The sequence below is a fragment of the Phascolarctos cinereus genome, unplaced genomic scaffold (assembly GCF_003287225.1).
Source record: "Phascolarctos cinereus isolate Bilbo 61053 unplaced genomic scaffold, phaCin_HiC Scaffold_2;HRSCAF=192, whole genome shotgun sequence".
Lineage (NCBI taxonomy): Eukaryota > Metazoa > Chordata > Mammalia > Diprotodontia > Phascolarctidae > Phascolarctos > Phascolarctos cinereus.
Genome location: NW_027555625.1, coordinates 272,686,520 through 272,704,660, shown reverse-complemented (window position 1 = coordinate 272,704,660; position 18,141 = coordinate 272,686,520). Strand labels below are relative to the sequence as shown.

The 18,141-nt window shown below is 45.6% G+C and overlaps 1 protein-coding gene across 3 annotated transcripts in view; it reads right to left on the bottom strand.

The window, feature by feature from the left end:
- CCDC102A (coiled-coil domain containing 102A) overlaps positions 1–18,141 on the bottom strand; it is a 56,503-nt gene that overhangs the window by 10,586 nt on the left and 27,776 nt on the right. For all 3 annotated transcript variants that reach the window (XR_002320533.2, XR_013484742.1, XM_020965697.2), the window contains exons 7-8: positions 12,265–12,435; positions 10,923–11,026 (exon numbers count right to left, since the gene is read on the bottom strand). Coding sequence is in view for 1 of the 3 variants with exons in the window: in XM_020965697.2 (XP_020821356.1) it covers positions 10,923–11,026; positions 12,265–12,435 (275 nt within the window). In the remaining 2 variants the exon portion in view is untranslated. The remainder of the gene's footprint in view (positions 1–10,922; positions 11,027–12,264; positions 12,436–18,141) is intronic.

Genomic DNA, 18,141 nt, shown 5'->3' with positions numbered 1-18,141 from the left:
CCGGGAAAGTTACTTAACTTCTGTCTGCCTCAGTTACTTCAACTATAAAATGGGTACAATAATAGCACCTACCTCACCAGGTCGCTAGGAGGACCCAATGACACAGTATTTGTAAAGCTTAGCACAGTGTAAAAGCTTAGCACAGTGCCTGGCAAACTGTTATTGTTCAGTCGTGTCTGACTCTTTCGTTACCCCTTGGACCATACTGTCCCTGGGGTTTTCTTGGCAAAGATACCCCAGTGGTTTGCCATTTACTTCTCCAGTGGATTGAGGCAAACAGGGTTAAGTGACTTGCCCAGGGTCACACAGCTAGTAAGTGTCTGAGACCAGATTTGAACTCAGGTCTTCCTGACTCCAGGCCCAGCACTCTATCCACCGAGCCACCTAGTTGCCTCCCACTTGGCAAACAGTAGGTGCTTAATAAATGCTTATCCCCTTTCCTTCCCCTTCCCTAGTGGATAAAGTACTGGACTTTGAAGTCAGAAACACCTGAGATCAACTCTGGCCTCAGACAGTACCTGTGTTACCCCTGATTAATCATTTAATCTCTGCCAGCCTGTTTCTTCACCCATAAAATGGGTATAATAACAGGACTATTGTGAGGATTAAATGAGATACCACATGTAAAGTACTTTTCCAACCTTAAGAGTGTTATATAAATGCTAGAGGTTATTATTAAATATAAAGGATTAGAATTATTACCCAACTATCTGGGGTATTATGAAGCCCAGGGACAGGAATGAAGTTAATAATGCCTTATAAATGTAGCTTAAAATATGGGAGAGGGGTCATAGATCTTACATAATTAACAAATCAAAAGCATCAAATGTGTGCCCAGCATCCACAAAAGTGGATGCCTCATAAAGGAGCAGAAGTGATCCCAGTTTCTTCAAGTTATGCCAGAAGAGCACAGGCCCCAGCAGGCCCTCCTGAATTGGAAAGACCTGAAGTATAGGCTTTGTAATGGACTGTCTGTCCCATTTCTGAGCACCGCCTCGATCAGTCAGTCAGCAATTATTAGGTGCCCACTGTATGCCAGGCACTGGGCTGGTCGGCAAAAACAGTCCCTGTCCTCCGAGAGCTTACATTCTATTGGGGGAAGACAATATGTATGTTGTTGTCATTCAGTCATTTTTCAGTTGTGTCTGACTCTCAGTGACCCCATTTGGGGTTTTCTTGGCAAAGATCCTGGAGTGGTTTGCCATTTCCTTATCTAGCTCATTTTACAGATGAGGAAATTGAGGCAAATAGGGTTAAGTGACTTGCCTAGGGTCATATAGCTAGTGTCTGAGACTGAATTTGAACTTAGGTCTTCCTGATTTCAGATCTGGTGCTAGTCTATTCACTGAGCTACCTGGCTGCCCAGTATGTATAGATAGAGGTACATAAAAAAATAGGTACAAGGTAATTAATTTGGGGAGAAAGCACTAGCAGCTGGGAGAATCAGGAAAGGTCTCAAGATGGAGCTTGAACTGAACTGTGAAAAAGCAGAGATTATAAGAGACAGAGGTGAGGATGTACATTTTAGGAGAACAGCCAACAAAAAAAGCACACAGGAACCTGAGAATCATGTTTGCAGAACAGCAAGGCCAATTTGACTGGATTGCAATGTTACATGGAGGGAAGTGATGTGTAATAAGGCTGGACAGGTAGGTTGGGGCCAGGTTGTTAAGAAATGTATATATTGGGGCAGCTAGATGGCACAGTGGATAGAGCACCGGCCTTGAAGTCAGGAGGACCTGAGTTCAAATCTGGCCTCAGACCAAGCACTTGACACTTATTAGTTGTGTGACCCTGGGCAAGTCACTTAACCCCAATTGCCTAAAAAAAATGAAAAGAAAGAAAGAAATATATATATCGAGAGGAGTTTACATTTGATCCTATAATACGAGGGAGCCACTGAAGTCTATTGAGAAGGGGAGTAATACGGTCAGATTTGTGCTTTAGGAAAATTAGTTTAGCAGCTGTGTGTCAGATGGATTGGAGAGGGTAAAAGACTTGAGGAAGGGAAACCTATTAGGAGGGTGTTTCAATAGCCCAGAAGACAGATGATGAGGGAGTGGAGAAAAGGGGAGGTATGGAAGAGACATTGTGGAGGTAGAAAAAGTAACATTTGGTAACTGACTGGATAAATGGGAGGAGGAGTATGGATGACAGCAAGGTTGTGAACCTAAGTGACACGAAGGATGGAGTGCCATCCACAGAAAGAGAGCGATGTTCAGTAGAGAGATGAGTTTTAGAAGAGAGATAATGAATTTAGTTTTGGACATGTTGAGTTTGAGAGGTCTACAGAACATCTGATTCAAAATTCCAGCAGGCAGTTGGTGATGGAGTTTAGGAGAAACTAGGGCTGGAAGGCCAGTTCTGGGAGTCAGTGGCACAGAGATGATAAGTCAACCCATGTGAGCGTATGAGGTCATCAGGAGAGAGTGTGTCAGAAGACAAGAGGGCCTGAGACAGAGGCTGGGAGGGGACACCAACAATTGCAGGGATGAGGTTGATGATGACCCGGCAAAGGAGACAGAAGGAACAGAGAGACCAGGAAGGATGCTGTTATAAAAACCCAGAAAGGAGACAGTATGTAGTAGAAGTGCATGGTCAGTAGTGTCAAATGATGCCAAGAGGCCACCAAGAAGGACGAGGTTAGGGGAAAGGTTAGGGGAAAGGCCATCCACCCAATTTGGCAACGAAGAGCTCACTGATGATTTCAGAAAAGGCAGCTTCAGTTAAGTGAAAGACATCAGAAGTCAGGATCTGGAAGATGGTGAAAGGAGAGGAAGTAAAGGCAACAACAGTAGGAAGCTTTTTCAAAGAGTTGGCTGAGAATGGAAGGAGAGATACAGGAAAACAATTTGAGGGGATGGTAGGGCCTAGGAAAGAATTTTTAAGGATGTGACTGCAGGCACTAGGGAAAGAACACAGAGAAAGACTGAAAATTAAGGGGTGGGGAATGACAGTGGAGACAAACTGCTGGAGAAGGCTGACGGGCTCATTGCCAGGTGGCTGCAGAGTAATGAATTTTTTGGCCACTGAATTTTTCTTTTCTTTTTAAGACTGGCCCTCCTTGTGTTTGTTTGTTTGTTTTTTAGTTTTAGGCAATTGGGGTTAAGCGACCTGCCCAGGGTCACACAGCTAGTAAGTGTCAAGTGTTTGGTCTGAAGCTGGATTTGAACTCAGGTCCTCCTGACTTCAGGGCCGGTGCTCCATCCACTGTGCCACCTAGCTGCCCCAAGGACCTCCTTGTCTTGATAGAAGTGCAGGGTCTATCCCTGGGTCCAATCCCACTACTGATTGACACAAGATCTTTCACCTGCTCCATCTCAGACCTGGGATAGCTCACTTCTCCTTAGGCCATCTGGTAGCCCCCATGATCCCAGGTGGGAGGAGGGGTTCACCATGTTGGTGAATTAGTGCAAGTATCTAACTGAGCTAAGTCCACTGTAGTCAGGAGTTCCCAAGCTCAGGATCCTCCATCCTCAGCCTCCCTGGTAGCTGAATGACAGGTGCGTATCACCACACCAGCCACGGCAACTTTTAAAGAGTACCCACTAAGCTGTTTTTTTTCCCCCTTAATTTAATCATCCATTATTATTTCAACAAGTATACAGAGCATACTATGTGTATTGTGCTAGGTACTGAGTACCCACAAAATTGTAAAGGGGTTGCAAGTTGTGTCTGTAGAAGGAATACAAAATTCTGAGGAAATCCACCAGTCCTTGAAGGATGGGATCAGCACGTGTCCAGCACTGAGCCAGGCTCTACGAAGGCATATAAAGACGTTCATGGTCCCTGCCCTTGAGAGCTTCAAATTTCCTTGAGATAAAACTAATACATATAGAACAACTGTGAGTAATAAACATAACAGTGAGGTGTGTAGCAGACATAGAAATACACAGCGAGAGGCCACAAAATCCCTCATGGGGGAGTTGGGTCTACAAAGACCAGTAGGGTTTGAATCCGGAGAGTGAAGGAGAGGGCATTCCAGGTGAGAAGCCCCATGGGAGCCAAGTCTGAGTCAAGGCAAAGAGGTGGCAATAAATTAACGTGTTCCCCAGTCAGTGAGGAATCTTGCCTAGGTTAGGGAGCAGAGGGAATGAAGGTGGACAAGTGGTATTGGGCTCCGTTTACAGAGAGCTGGGGAAGGCTGGGCAAAGGTCTTCATTGTTACTGTTGTGCAGTTGTTTCAGTCCTGTCCGACTCTCCGTGACCCCATTTGGGATTTTCTTGACAAAGATACTGAGGTGGTTTGTCATTTCCCTCTCCAGCTCCTTTTACAGATAAGGAAACTGAGGCAAACAGGGTGACGTGACTTTGACCTCAGGAAGATGAATCTTCCCGACTCCAGGTCTAGCACGACATGAGTTCAGATCTAACCTCAGATGCTCACAAGCTATGTGACCATAGGCAAGTCACTTAACCTCTTCAACCACAAGATAGGGATAATAATGGCATCTACCTTTTAGGGTTGTCGTGAGGATTAAATGAAAACATCTGTAAAGCACTTAGCACTGTGCCTGGCAAAGTAATAAATGCTTGTTAACTTCCTTCCTATTTATTTCCCTAGGTTCAGAGGAACCTTCCAAACTTAAGCCATGATTATTATGTCCTTCTAAATATTTTCTCTGTCACATAATGGTTCCAAATCCATAAGGGGTCTTAAAAATCCAGCAAAATGAGTTTCAACTTTTATTATTTCAGTCCAGAGAAGCCATAGAGCTTGTTCTTATGTTGTCTTCAACAACAAACGTTTTAAAGTACCTACTGTGCGCAGAGCCCTGTCCTAGGCACCAGGGGAGAAGCCAAGATTATGTAAAATATAGGCAGTGTCGTCATGGAGCTCCCAGTCCAATAGGCAGAGATTTGGACTTGGGTGACTGGGGTAATAATGCTTCCTTTAACAGACAAAGAGGTCCCTGCCTGGGAGTGTTTAAGATCAGTGATAGTATAATGCACCAAGTGCTGGACTTGTGAGGTAGGGAGATCTGGGTTCAAATCCTGCCTCAGATCCTTACTGATTGTGATCCCTGGCAAGTTACTTGGTCTTGCTTAGCCTCAGTTTCCTAGCTGTAAACTGAAGGTGATGCTAGCATGTGATTCACAGGGCTGTTGTCAGGATCAGACGAGATAATATATGTAAAGTGCTTTGGAAACCTTAAAAGCACAATAGAAATGTGAGCTACTATTCTATTCCTGCTGGAGCAAAGGCAACACTGAGGAAGAGGCAGCTGCTCCCACCTGGCTCACCCCCACCCCTGTGGCCCCTTGTCCTCACCGGCTCTGAGCAGGCGTGTGGAATGGACTTGATAGAAAAGAATGAAATTGCTTTATAGCTTTTCTAATCCATAGCACTTAGCAGCAGCACATTACAGGCTGGAGATGTTATTTAGGGAGCGGCAGGAGGGAAGTGAGAGGAGGTAGACAAACAAAGAGTAAGGCTGTCTTCCGGAGGGCAAGGCTGTGGGCCTGGGAAGACGAGAAATTCCCCTTGAACAGTAGAGCTCATCCTTTCTTATGTCTAGGAGTGGGGAATGGCAAGGTGGGGGTGGCGCTGGCCTCTGTGCTGAGTTACAGAGAGCAAGTGGTTTGATGGGGGAAAGATGGAAATATACTATTCAGGGTTTTCATTCTGGAAGTCTTCCTCTCAATCTCTCTCCCTCTGTGTATGTACACAGACACACACACACACACACACACACACACACACACACACTGAAGAGGAGCAGCATCTCTTGGGCCTCTCTTTCTTTGTCTCTGTCTCTCTTTCTGTCTCTCTCCTGGATGTACATACACAAACACTCATACACTGTACAGGGACAGCTTCTTCTGGGCCTCTCTCTCTCTCTCTCTCTCTGGTAATGGCTGCAAGGCACTGGAGCCAGAGCTCAGATTCCTCAATATCATCTGGCCCAGCCCATCATTTGGCTTGCCCAAGGTAGCGTAGCCAAGTTGTGCAAGCCCGAGACTTGTGCCCTTGAATCCACAGTACTTTCCATTACACTCCCCCTGCCGACCCCATTCTTCCCTTCAACTCGCTGTGGAAATGGATCTGGCTCTCAGAGCCTGTCTTAGCTGTTAGGAGTTAACAACTAGCATTTATGTAGCACTTTAAGGTTTGCAAAGTGCTTTACAAAAATTATTTCATTTTATCCGCAACATGAAAACCCTGGGAGGTATTATTATCCCAATTTTACATCTGAGGAAATTAGAAGGAATACCCTAACATGAGCCCTTAGCTCAACCCAGCTTGATATAGGTTTGAGGGGGGACCCTTTGGCCCTGAGGCCACATATGGCCCTGTAATTCCTTAAGTGTGGTCCTTTGACTGAATCCAAACTTCACAGAACAAATCCCCTTAATAAAAGGATTTGGTCTGTAAAACTTGGACTCAGTCAAAAGGCCGTACCCAAGGACATAAAGGTCATGTGTGGCCTCAAGGCCCCATGCCTGGTTATGCTACCTCAGAGCTTGTATGGGCTGAAGAGGCAGTACTTTCTCCAGTAATCCAAGTGCCTGGGTTTGGACCAGAGTGTCTTTCCTTCCTCCAATCAGGATGAGTTAGGAAGGAGGAAATCGCTCAGCAAATAAGCCATTTCCCCAAGAGTGGGCCTCCAGGAACTCCCCATTGCCCTCAGAATCAGATCTAGACTCATCTATTTGGTGTCCAAGGCCCTGAACAGTCCACTGAACCTTATCTTCTATGATTCCCCAACATTTAATTTCTTAATGTATGAGTCATTTGATTCAAAAGAATCCTGGAGACCACTTAATCCAAACCACTTAGGTCCTGAAGGATTAAGTTCAAGGTCACCCAAGTCTGGAAGGGAAAAAAAAAGCCAAGACCTAAATCTAGATCTTCTAACTCCAGTACGACGGTGGGGAGAGTCTCTTTGTACAATAGCATATTACCTATCCAGTGGACCCCTCCATTCCATCCAGGCCAGTCTCATTATTTGCTGAATACACCCTGCATATGCCCAACTCTTCCACTCTGTTCAGAACATTCTCCCACCTGGGGCACTGTTGGCCCATCCTCTCTGCTTATCCACAGTCTGACTATCCTCGAGGGTCCTCCCCACCCCACCCCATTTCACTGACACCAACCCTTCTCCCTTCTCTAAACACTCCCACAATATTTGGGGGTCTATGCCAGTATCCTGGGCATGTCAACCAGATACTAGTTGGTATTGTTACTTATCTTCATCCCCAGTGTGTTTCCTAGACACATTCTAGACTAGATAAACTTCTGCCCTCAGTATAGCTATGATCTTCCATAAAGACTTGGAGCCCCAAAATGGGCAGATATGGGTTTTTTTGGGACTCCCCAGAGGTAGGTGACCTCTGGAGATTTCAAGGACACAGAGATGAGAAGGGGCAGTGAAGAAGGGTGTCAGGGGCTCTGTGTCAGCGCTTCACTTTCCTGTTGTCAATGGAAAAGCTCTCAGCCTCCTCCCAGGCCCTTGCTCTTCCTCACATTAAAATTCCATCGGCCCAAAATTTACGAGCCAAACTTCAACTCAAAGCCACGCGACTGCTGATGGAGAAGGCCCCCCCTTCCTCTCCCACCCCCTCTCCCCTCCTGCACCCATAACTCTCCCGGTAAAGTGGCCTCAATGGCTTCGTCTTTACTGGAAGGCATGAATTATTAAGGGAGGGGGGAAGGGAGGGGACCAAGCCTCCATTACTCCTGTATGATTTAGTGGCGCTGTCCTCAGAACATTAAAAAACAAAAAGTTGAAAAAAAAAAAAAGGAAAACCACTTGGTAGCCCCTCCCTAGATGAAAGCACTTCAGAGCTCAGCCCTCACTGGGCCACGGTCCATTTCAAGGGGATTTATTGCCGGAAAGGCACTTGAATACCAAATAATTTTTTTTTAAAATCTTAACTTTTTAAGAGCTAGAAAATGGGAGGATCTTAAAAAGCGTAGAACTCCTTTTCTGTTTGTGCAATCCTGAAGTGTCCTCCCTCAGAGGATTTTTGGCCCTAATAATCTCCTGGTACATGAGATCTCTTTTCTATTGGGATGCAGGAGCGAGGGCTCTTCCCAAGAATCCAGGGTCATGTGTGTAGCAGGCCCCGTGATAGAGTCTCCTTGGCAGGGCTATAACTTGTATGTAAAAAGGAGATACACAGATCTGAAGATGGTGGTGCCCAGAGACCAGGTCAGGGGCCCAACTGAGAATGACTCTGTGAATGCGTACATTCCTTTGGTTTAATGCCTCCTCTATTCCAATGCTACCACTCCGAAGATGGGGTGGTTTATTAGTTATTACCATCTTAGTTTAGAGGATCCTTTTCAAATGATTGCTGGGTGGGTACAGATCTAGGCAATGAGACACAGAAGTGCCATTTGGAAGAATGGCAAATAAAAGGGAGCTGGGAGAGGTAGATAGTAGCAATAGCGAACATTTACATGGTGCTCGCTACGTGCCAGGCACTGTGCTAAGTAAGCACTTTGCAATTATTATTTCTTTAGATCCTTACAACAACCCTGGGAGATTAGATGCTTTTAATTATCCCCATTTTACAGATGAGGGAACTGAGGCAAATAGAGGTCAACTGTCTTACCCAAGGTTCACACAGCTTATAAGTGTCTGAGGCTAGATTTGAACTCACATCTTCCTGATTCCAGGCCTGGAGCTCTATCCACTGTACCGCCTAGCTGCCTAGGTAAGGTTACAGATTTTTAAACTGGTCAATCCTGCTTATAGAAATCAAAGGTCCCTCTGGCCTCTGGGGGAGTCTTGGCTTCAGGTACGTCACTGCTGTTACCCACACAAGTATCTTGGCAGGACAGGGACTCAGGGCTCCATTTACTGGTGAAAAAGGACAATTTGGGCCCACAATGTTCTCTAACTTCTCCCTTATAAGGAACACAAAGCACTCTTTCCTGAGAGGCTCCATTTAGGAAATAAAAGTCAAGAAAGGCCAGTGGAGGGCTCAGCATCTAAATAAAGGAGGATTCAATTCTACTCCTTAAGAAAGGATGGGGGGCAGCTAGGTAGCACAGTGGACAGAGCACTGGCCCTGGAGTCAGGAGGACCTGAGTTCAAATCTGGCCTCAGATACATAACACTTACTAGCTGTGTGACCCTGGGCAAGTCACTTAACCCCAACTGCCTCACCAAGGGGGAAAAAAAAAAAAGAAAGGATGGGATGGGCCTAGCAGGGCTTATGGAGAGATCTAGGGACAAGAAGAGAAGTCTCTGGTTAGCCTCTCCTGGAGCTTCTACCCACAAAGCCTTGCCCTTTATATATAGATTCTTTTTTTTTTTAAATTTTTTGAGAGGCAGAGTTAAGTGACTTGGCCACAATCACACAGCTAATAAGTGTCTGAGGCTAGACTTAAACTCTGCTCCTCCTCACTCCGGGGCCAGTGCTCTATCCATTGTACCACCTAGCTGTCCCCTATATGTGGACGCTTATCTTGTCGAGGCACAGGAATGAGGATGGCAGTTGAGGAAAGAAAGAGAAAGTTAATAAAGTAGAAAACATGCATTAATTATAAGACGTTAGAATACAGAACACTCCATGTCAGAGCTAGAAGGGACCTCACCTAGTCCATGGCTCTTATTTGACAGACAAAGATTCTGAGACCTGCCCAAGGTCACAGATAGAGGAATAAGCTGGACATTAAGAAAGAGGAAGTAGAGAATGAAAATGTAAGCTTGGAGCGGTGGGGGAAGAGAGAAAAGAAGGGGGAGAGAATCCAGAGAAAGCCAAAAGGAATGGAAATCTAAGAAAGAGGGAAGGGGAGGGAGAAGCTGGAGTGTGTGAGAGTGAGTGAAAGCTGAAGAATTTGATAGATGGTGAGAGGGGGAATGGAAGTGCAGGCCCCAAAGAGCTCCCCAGGGACCAGCCATCACACACTGGCTGATAAGGTAATCTCTTTAAAGGCACTTACTGAACATTCCCTCCTCATCAACTCTGGGCTGACCCTTCCCTGATGCTGGGCCCAGGAAGGGAGATGAGGGTAAGTGGATCAGACCAGTATGAAGAGTCTTTATGCAGCTGATGGTCTTGGCTATTTGTCAATGACAGAGGGTCGTGGACCAATCGTTTTGGGGTCCCATCCCCTTTGGAGTGGCAGAGTGGTGAGGGGACAGTAGGAGTGTACTTATGAGGATTCCCAGACTCTCTCTAACCCAGGCTTACCATACTTTCCCACCGTATTTGGATATCTGGGCCCCCCTCAGGGGCTAGGGGCTGAGCCCAGACCAGATATGTAGGAATCTCTATTGTCGGTTGGGGCCCACTCTGTTGAGGGGCAGGGCCAAAGTTGGGAAGCTATAGAGATTCGTTTCCCAAGGAGCTTTTATCTGACGTGCCAATTACCTTCCAGACTCCACTCTTCCTCAACCCTTCCACCCCCATTTCCCGCCTTTGATATCTCTCCTTCCTGTTCTTCTCATTTCTCCTGGGTCCCCCCCCACCTTCCCTCGATTTCAATCCTCACTTGTCCAGCTGTGCAGGCTTCTTCCTGGTCCTCCCCACTCCCAAGTCTCTCCCCCATCCCCATCCTCTTCCTTTCTCAGGTCACTCCTCTCTGGCCCCTTTTCTTTCCTGTCTAGTCAACAACAGGATCCTGCCTGGATATGAAGGAGCTGAGTCTTCTCCCAAATGCCTCATTCCAGGTTATGCCCACTGTGGCAGGCCCATTCAGGTAAGGATTGCCTGGCCAAGCTGAGCATGGGAAACCCACTGTGGGGCCTACCCCCAAAGCTGACCCCTGTGGCTCGCCTGGGAGATTTTCCCAGGATCCCATGGCCTGAGTCCAATGAGTTCTCCCTGAACCACTGAGGCACCATAGGAAATTTGGGTGTGATCATTTTGTTAATGGGAGAAGTGGCTTTCTAAGTGACCCATCAGGCTCTCCCCGCCCCACCCACCAAGACCTCTGGGCCCCTTTTCCAACACATACATACCTCGACTGCAGATGCTCCAGCTGTACTTGCAGATTCTCACTGTGCTCTATCTGCTCATCTAGGGACCTCTGCAGCTTCCGAGCCTGATTATGGGCTTCATCCAGCTATGGGGTGGAGACAACAGCAATCACCCTGGGCTCAGCTTCCTTCCCGCCCCTCCATAAGATGATGATTCAGGGTTGCTATGAGCAGGCGAAATTCACAGCTCCCTCCACCCAAATCCTCTGCTCTGTCTGCCTTTCCCCTTCCTCTCTGCCTTTCCAAATCTTGCCCATCTTTCAAGGCCTAACCCAAACTCCTCTAAGCAGCCATCTTTGTCCCACCCTACCCCCTCAGCTCACAGCAATCCCTCCTTCCCATGATCTCCTATAGCCTGTAACCCCCTCCCTCACACCCATTTGGTATTCTACATATACTGCCTGGCATCATCATCATCATTTTTAACAAAAACAACCATTAGTAATTACATTAATAATGAGAATTCATATTTTTATAATACATACTATGACTATATTATAACATAACCTGATTTTCTTACAATAGTCCCATGAGGCAGATGGTGCAAAGATTATTTTTCTTTGGAAACTGAGGCTCAGAGAGGTTGTGACTTGCTCAAGGCCACTCACCAATTACAGGTCAAAACTGGAATTTGATGATGTCTACTGTTTAAATGCTCTAATGCTCCTTCCACTACATGAGGTGTCTCTATAGTATTACTGGTTCACTTTTGTAGATGGGAAATCCCTTGAGGGCAGGGGCTGTACCTTCCTTATCTCTGTATCTTGTAGTGTACAGCACAGAGCCCCAGCACTGGGGCTGCACTAATACGTAGTTAGGTGGAGTCAGGAAGCCCTGAGTTCAAATCCTGCCTTCAGACGCTTATTAGCTATGTGACCTAGATTAAGTCACTCAGCCTTTTTCAGTTCCGGTTTCTTCATCTGTAAAATGGAGATGACAATAGCACCTAGCATATAGAATTGCTGGGAGGAGCTAATGAAATAATATATGTAAAGTGTAGCGACCCCTGTCTGACCATTTGATGTTCTAGTGGAGACAGTGCTGGACTTGGAGTCAGGTAAGGCCTGAGTTCAAATCCTTTTTCAGATCCTATCTGGGTGTCCCTGGGCAAATCACTTAACCTATGTCAGCCTCAGCTTTCTCATCTGTAAAATGGGAATAATAATGGCACCCTCTTCCTAGGGTTGTTGGAAGGCTCAAATGAACTAATATATATGCAAAGCACTTTAGAAATTATAAAGCCCTACATAGATACCAGCTATTATCATTATCATTATCATTATCACCAGCACCACTGCCAGGCCACACTCCTGGCCTCTGTCACCTCATCTTCTGCTTGGGCCAGCTCCTTCTTCAGTTCCTCCACCCGCAGCCTCAGCTTCTTGACTTCCCCCTCGTGTTGCTCCACCCGCCGGTTCGCATGGGCCAGTTCCGCCATCTTCTCCTGGTACTGCTTCTTCAGCTTGGTGTGAACGTGCTTGAGGTCTGCCAGTTCCTGGGAAAAAAGGTAGGGGCTGAGGGTGAGATGAGAAGGAGCCCGGGGAGAGATGCTGCCACCTTAGCAGCCAAGACTAGGTGCAGTAGGAAAAGGGCCAGAAGAGGCAGATTATAGTAGCTCTCATTTATGGACCTATTTTTATTAACAAGACCGCCCAACAAAAGTAAAGTGAGGTGAATCCAGAACTTAAATAATGGTCCTGAATCCTCTTCACTTGGATGGCAAGATGCAAATAATGGTGGATAAAAAGCAGGTTTCAAGGGGGCAGCTAGGTGGCGCCGTGGATAGAGCACAGGCCCTGAAGTCAGGAGGACCCAAGTTCAAATCCGGCCTCAGACCAAACACCTGACACTAGCTGTGTGACCCTGGGCAAGTCACTTAACCCCAATTGCCCCCCCAAAAAAAAGGCAGGCTTAGGATGAACTGTGTCCAGTTCTGCCCCTGACACATTCTGGCTCTCTGGGCCTTCTCAGTGATTCAGAAAACTCTTCAAAGGTGCAAGGTGTATAGAAGGTGCTGACCTGCCTCTGCAGAGGAGGTTTTCACATTGGGGGTTCCCTGTATCATGAAAATACAGGTTTAAAAAAAAATCCGCCTGCAAGGCCATCTCTAGTAGAGTGCCCCCGGGATCTGTGCTTGGCTTTATGCTCTGACATGTTTATTTTAAATCAGAACAGGTATTTCATCAGTGTAAGGAGCTCATGATGGACGACTCATTCCACCAAAGCCCAAGAGCACCTTCTCTGCATCTTCTTTAGTCTTAGAGAGCTGCCTGGGGCACTGAGAGTTTAAGGGACTTACTCTGGGTCACACAGCCAGTATGTGCCAGAGGTAAAGACTTGAACCCAGGTCTTCCTGAATGAGGCCACCTCTTTATCCACTATGTCATGATGCCATTCTCATTTAACATTGTTGTCAGTGACTTGGATAGAGGCAAACATAATAATAGTAAAAATGATGATGATGATGATGATGATGATGATAGCTAGCATTTATATAGCACCCACTATGTGCCAGCGGGGTGGCTAGATAGATAGAGCATTGGACCTGGACTCCGGAAGACCTGTGTTCAAATCCTGCCTCAGGCGCATCCTAGCTGTGTGACCCTGGGCAAGTCACTTAACCCTCTTTGCCTCAGTTTCCTTATCTGTAAAATGAACTAGAGAAGGAAATGCCAAAACCTTCCAGTATCTTTGCCAAGAAAACCCCAAATGGGGTCATGAAGAGTCAGTCACAATTGAAAAACAACAATAACAATGTGCCAGGTACTGTGTTAAGCACTTTACAAACACTATCTTGCTTGATCCTTACAACAACCGTAGGAGGTAGGTGCTATTATTATCCCCATTTTACAGTTGAGGAAACTGAGGCAAATGGCAGTTGAGTGACTTCCCCAGGGTCACACAACCAGTACCTGTCTGAGGTTGGATTTGAACCCAGGTCCTCCTAACTCTAGACTCACCACTGTATGCACTAAGCCATCTAAGATGTCTTCATCTGGAATACTCTGTATAGTTCTGAGTGTCATCACTAAGAAGCTGGAGAGCATCCAGAAAAGGGCAATGGGGAGAGTGAAAGCCTTCACATCAGGCTACATTTATATTTATATCTATATCTATATAATGAAGTCTGGTGGAAGAAGCCAATGTTGAGATGTTCCATAGGCATCTCAAACTCAACATGTCTAAAACAGAACTCAATAGCTCTGTCGTCCAAAAAACCTCTCCCTTCTTCCAAACTTCAATGTGGAAGAGACCACCATCCCTCTAGTTACCCACATTTGCAACCTTGGTATCATCCTCAACTTTTATTTCTCATTCACCATTCATAGTTAAGCAGTTGACAAAACCTTGTCATTTCCTTCTCTAAAGCATCTCAAAGCATCTCTCTCTACCCCTATAGCCACTACCTTAATTCAGGTCCTCATCACCTTTCTCCTGGAATGCTGTGATGGTCTTCTAGCCAGTTTCCCTGTCTCAAGTCTCTCCTCATTCCAATACAGCCTCAGTTGCCAAAGTAATCTTCACGTGTACCCCCCATTCTTCAGCCTCAGCCAACACACACAAACTTAATAAACTCGAGTGGTTCCAGAATCAAATATAAAGTCCTATGTTTGACAGCAAAAACTCTTTATAACTTGGCTCCTTCCTATCTTTCTAATCTTTTTATATTCTACTCCCCCTCCACACACTCTTCAATCCAGTCACATTGACCAAGGCCATTTCCTCCCTCAAAACACTTCATCTTCCATCTCTAAGCTTTGTACTGGCTATTCCCGATGCCTGAAATGGTCTCCTGACTTAGCCTCTAACTCTGAGGATCCCTGGCTTCCCTTAAGATTCAGCTTCAGGGCTCCTTCCTCCAGGAGGGAGTCTGTCCTGGTCCCTGTAGGTGCTAGGGCCATCCCCTCAACAGTTAACTCCCTTCTATCCTGGATTTGTCTTCTCTGTTCTAATTTATTTATGTTGTCTCCCCCATTAGAATATGAACTCTGTGCAAGAAGGGATTGTTTTTCTTTTTCTTTGCACAGTAAGCCTTAATAAATGCTTGTTAATTGATTGATTGAACTAGGGATAGCTAGCCTGGGGGAAGAATGAGGGGATATGACACGTGATGACTGTCTAAGTCTAAGAAGTCTAAGAAGAGTCAGATTGTTTTGCTTGGCCTCAAAGGGCAGACTGAGGTACAGTGGGTAGAGATGTAGAGTAAATGAATTGAGGTTTGGTGTCAGAAAAAACCCAAGCAGCTTCTCAACAATTAGAGCTATCCAAAAGTGGAAGGCACTGGATTCCTTCTCACCAGAGATCCTTGTGCAAAGGGTCTGGCCACCATTTCTTGGGTTTGCTGTCGAGGAGATTTTTGTTTAGGTATGGGTTGGACTTGATGACATCTAAGGTCAGCCCTGAGATGCTATGATTTGGTGACATGACGCTTTTAAGACTCACAAAATACTTTACTTACATAATCTCATTTGACCCTCACAACTAACCCATGAGGTAGGTAGGGCAAATATTTTCTTGCCATTTTATAGATGAGAAAACTGAGGTGGAGAGAGGAATTGATTGGCATCATTTCACACAGCTTGTCAGTCAGTCAACTAGCATTTTTTAAGCATATACTGTGTGCTAAGTGCTGGGGATACAAAGAAAGGCAAAAGACAGTCCCTGCTCTCAAGATGGTCTGGGGAAGGACAGAAAACATGCGAGCAGTCATGTACAGGCAAGAACTATATAGAGTTAGTTGGAGATAATCTCAGAGGGCACACACCACGACTGAGGAGGCCTGGGGAAGGCTTCTTGCAGAAGGTGAGATCTGAGTTGAGACTTAGAGGTAGCCAGGGAAGACAGGAGGGAGATGAGGAGGAAGAGTATTCCAGATATGGAGGACAGCCAGGAAAAACACTCAGAGTTAGGAGATGGAACCTCTTGTTCAGGAACCGACAAGAAGACCAGTCTCATTGGACTGGAGTGGAGAGGAGGAAAGTGTAAGGTAGGAGAGTGTAATAGTAACAGTAAGTGTAACAGTAGGAGAGGGCCAAGTTTTGAAGGGCTTTAAAAACCAAAGAATTTTATATTTAATCTTAAAGGCAACAGGGAGCTATAGGGGGCAGCAGGGGCAGCTGGGTGGCGCCATAGTGCATAGAGTGCTGGACCTGAAGTCAAAGAAGACTCATCTTCATGAGTTCAAATCTGGACTCAGTGACTTACTAGCTGTGTGACTCTGGGCAAGTCACTTAACCCATTTGCCTCAGTTTCCTCATCTGTAAAATGAGTTGGAGGAGGAAACGGCAAACCACTCCAGTAACTTTACAAAGAAAACCCCAGACATGACCCTTGAAGGAAGATCTGGCTGAGGTTAGCTCATGCTGAAATGGTCTCCCCATTACTCCTTGTCTATCCAAGTCCTATTCATCCCTGAAGGCTCAATGAAAGTCCTATCTCTTTTCTAGATTCTAGTCCTCAATGGTCCCCTCCTTCTTTAAGGTTCTAAAGCACTTGGGGCCCTAGATTGATAGTATACTAGCCCCGAAAAGTACCTTAAGAATACAATCTCCTCAGTTTATAGAGGAAGATGAGGTCTAGTGAAGTGAAATGACTTTGTCCAAGATCACACAGCTAGTGAACTGGGTAACCCATTACCCATCACTGTTTCTGAATAGCATTCCATAGGTATCTCTTTTTCCCAACTAGATGGTGAATTCTTGGTGGGCAGAATCACCTTGATTGGATGATTGCCTTGCCACAGCAAACATTCAATAAAGTTTGCAGAACTGAATTGAATAGTAAGCACTTAAGACATCCTTGTTTATTAAGAATCTATGATGAAATACCAGGAGAATAATATCATGGAAACCAAGCGAAGAGATTTTTGAGAAAGAGAGGTGTGAGGCCAGAGGGAAAGCATAGTGGAAAGGCCAAGAAGGGAGAGAAATGGGGAAGAGACTGCAGACTTTGGCCAAGAATGGGTTACTGATATTCTTGAGAGAGGAATGAAAAGGCTTTCTTCCTTTGGTTGCTAGGATAGGGATGGGCAGAGAAAGTGCCCTCAGTAAAGATTTGCTGAATACTAAATGAATGAGGACTCTGGGCCTTAAGGAAGGGGGCAGAGAATGACAGAATCTGAGATTCAGAAGGGATCTCAGAGACCATCTAGGTCCACAGTTGAGCAAGAATCCATTTTGCCAAATACTCAACAAATGATCATCCAATCTTTGCTTGAAGATTTCTAGGGAGGGGGAACTCACTGCTCACCAAGGACGCTACTTCCACTTCTGAACACCTCTAAACAGGAGGAAGTTTTTCTTTTCACCAAGTCTAAATCTGTCTCTCATTTCCACCCATTGTTATTAGTTTTGTCCTCTGTGGTTAAGCAGCACATGTGAAGTCCCTCCAAATATTTAAAGGTAGCTATCACGTCTCCTCAAAGACTTCTTTCCTTTAGAATGAACATCCCTTGTTCCTTCCACTGATTTATTCATTCAAAAAGCATCTAAATGTCTACTATAGGCCCTATGCTGGGGGATGGAGAAAAAGAAGAAAAAGAAAAAGAAAGAGGGAGAAAGGAATGAAGGAGGGAAGAAAAAGAGAAAGAGAGAAAAAGGAAGGAAAGAAGAAAGAAAGAAAGGAAAAAAAGAAAGAAAAAAAAAGAAAGGGAAAAAAAGAACAGCCTCTGCCTTTGAGGAGCTTTCTTTTCCCTTGGAACCTCATATGCTGTGATCCTGAGGCCCTCTACTACCCTAGTCACCTCCTCTGGACACCCTCTGAATCCTTCCCAATATATGGTTGCCAGAACTGGTTACAATCCTCCAAGGGAAAAGTGGAAAGGCACCAAGGACAAACTTGACTCCCTCAGTTTTCTAAGAGTCTTCCTTGACTGTGGGGTCTGTGGGAAAAAAATGGAGACAATGTTTCTGCTTCTCACTTCACAGCCTAGCTCAGCCAAGGTCTGTCACCCTGTTGATTTTCTCCAATTTACTGAGTGTATCTTGTTTGTACACAGTTGTTTTCATACTCTCTCCCCAATTAGACTGTGAGCTCCTTGAGAGCAGGGACTCTCCTCTGCCTTCCTTTGCACCTCCAGTGCTTAGCATAGTGCTTGGCACGTAGTAGGTGCTTAATAAATGTTTACTGACTGACTGTCCTAGGACCCATGCTAGCAGAAGAGATTGGATGTTCCCTGGTTGTGTCTCATTCTTGTGTCTTG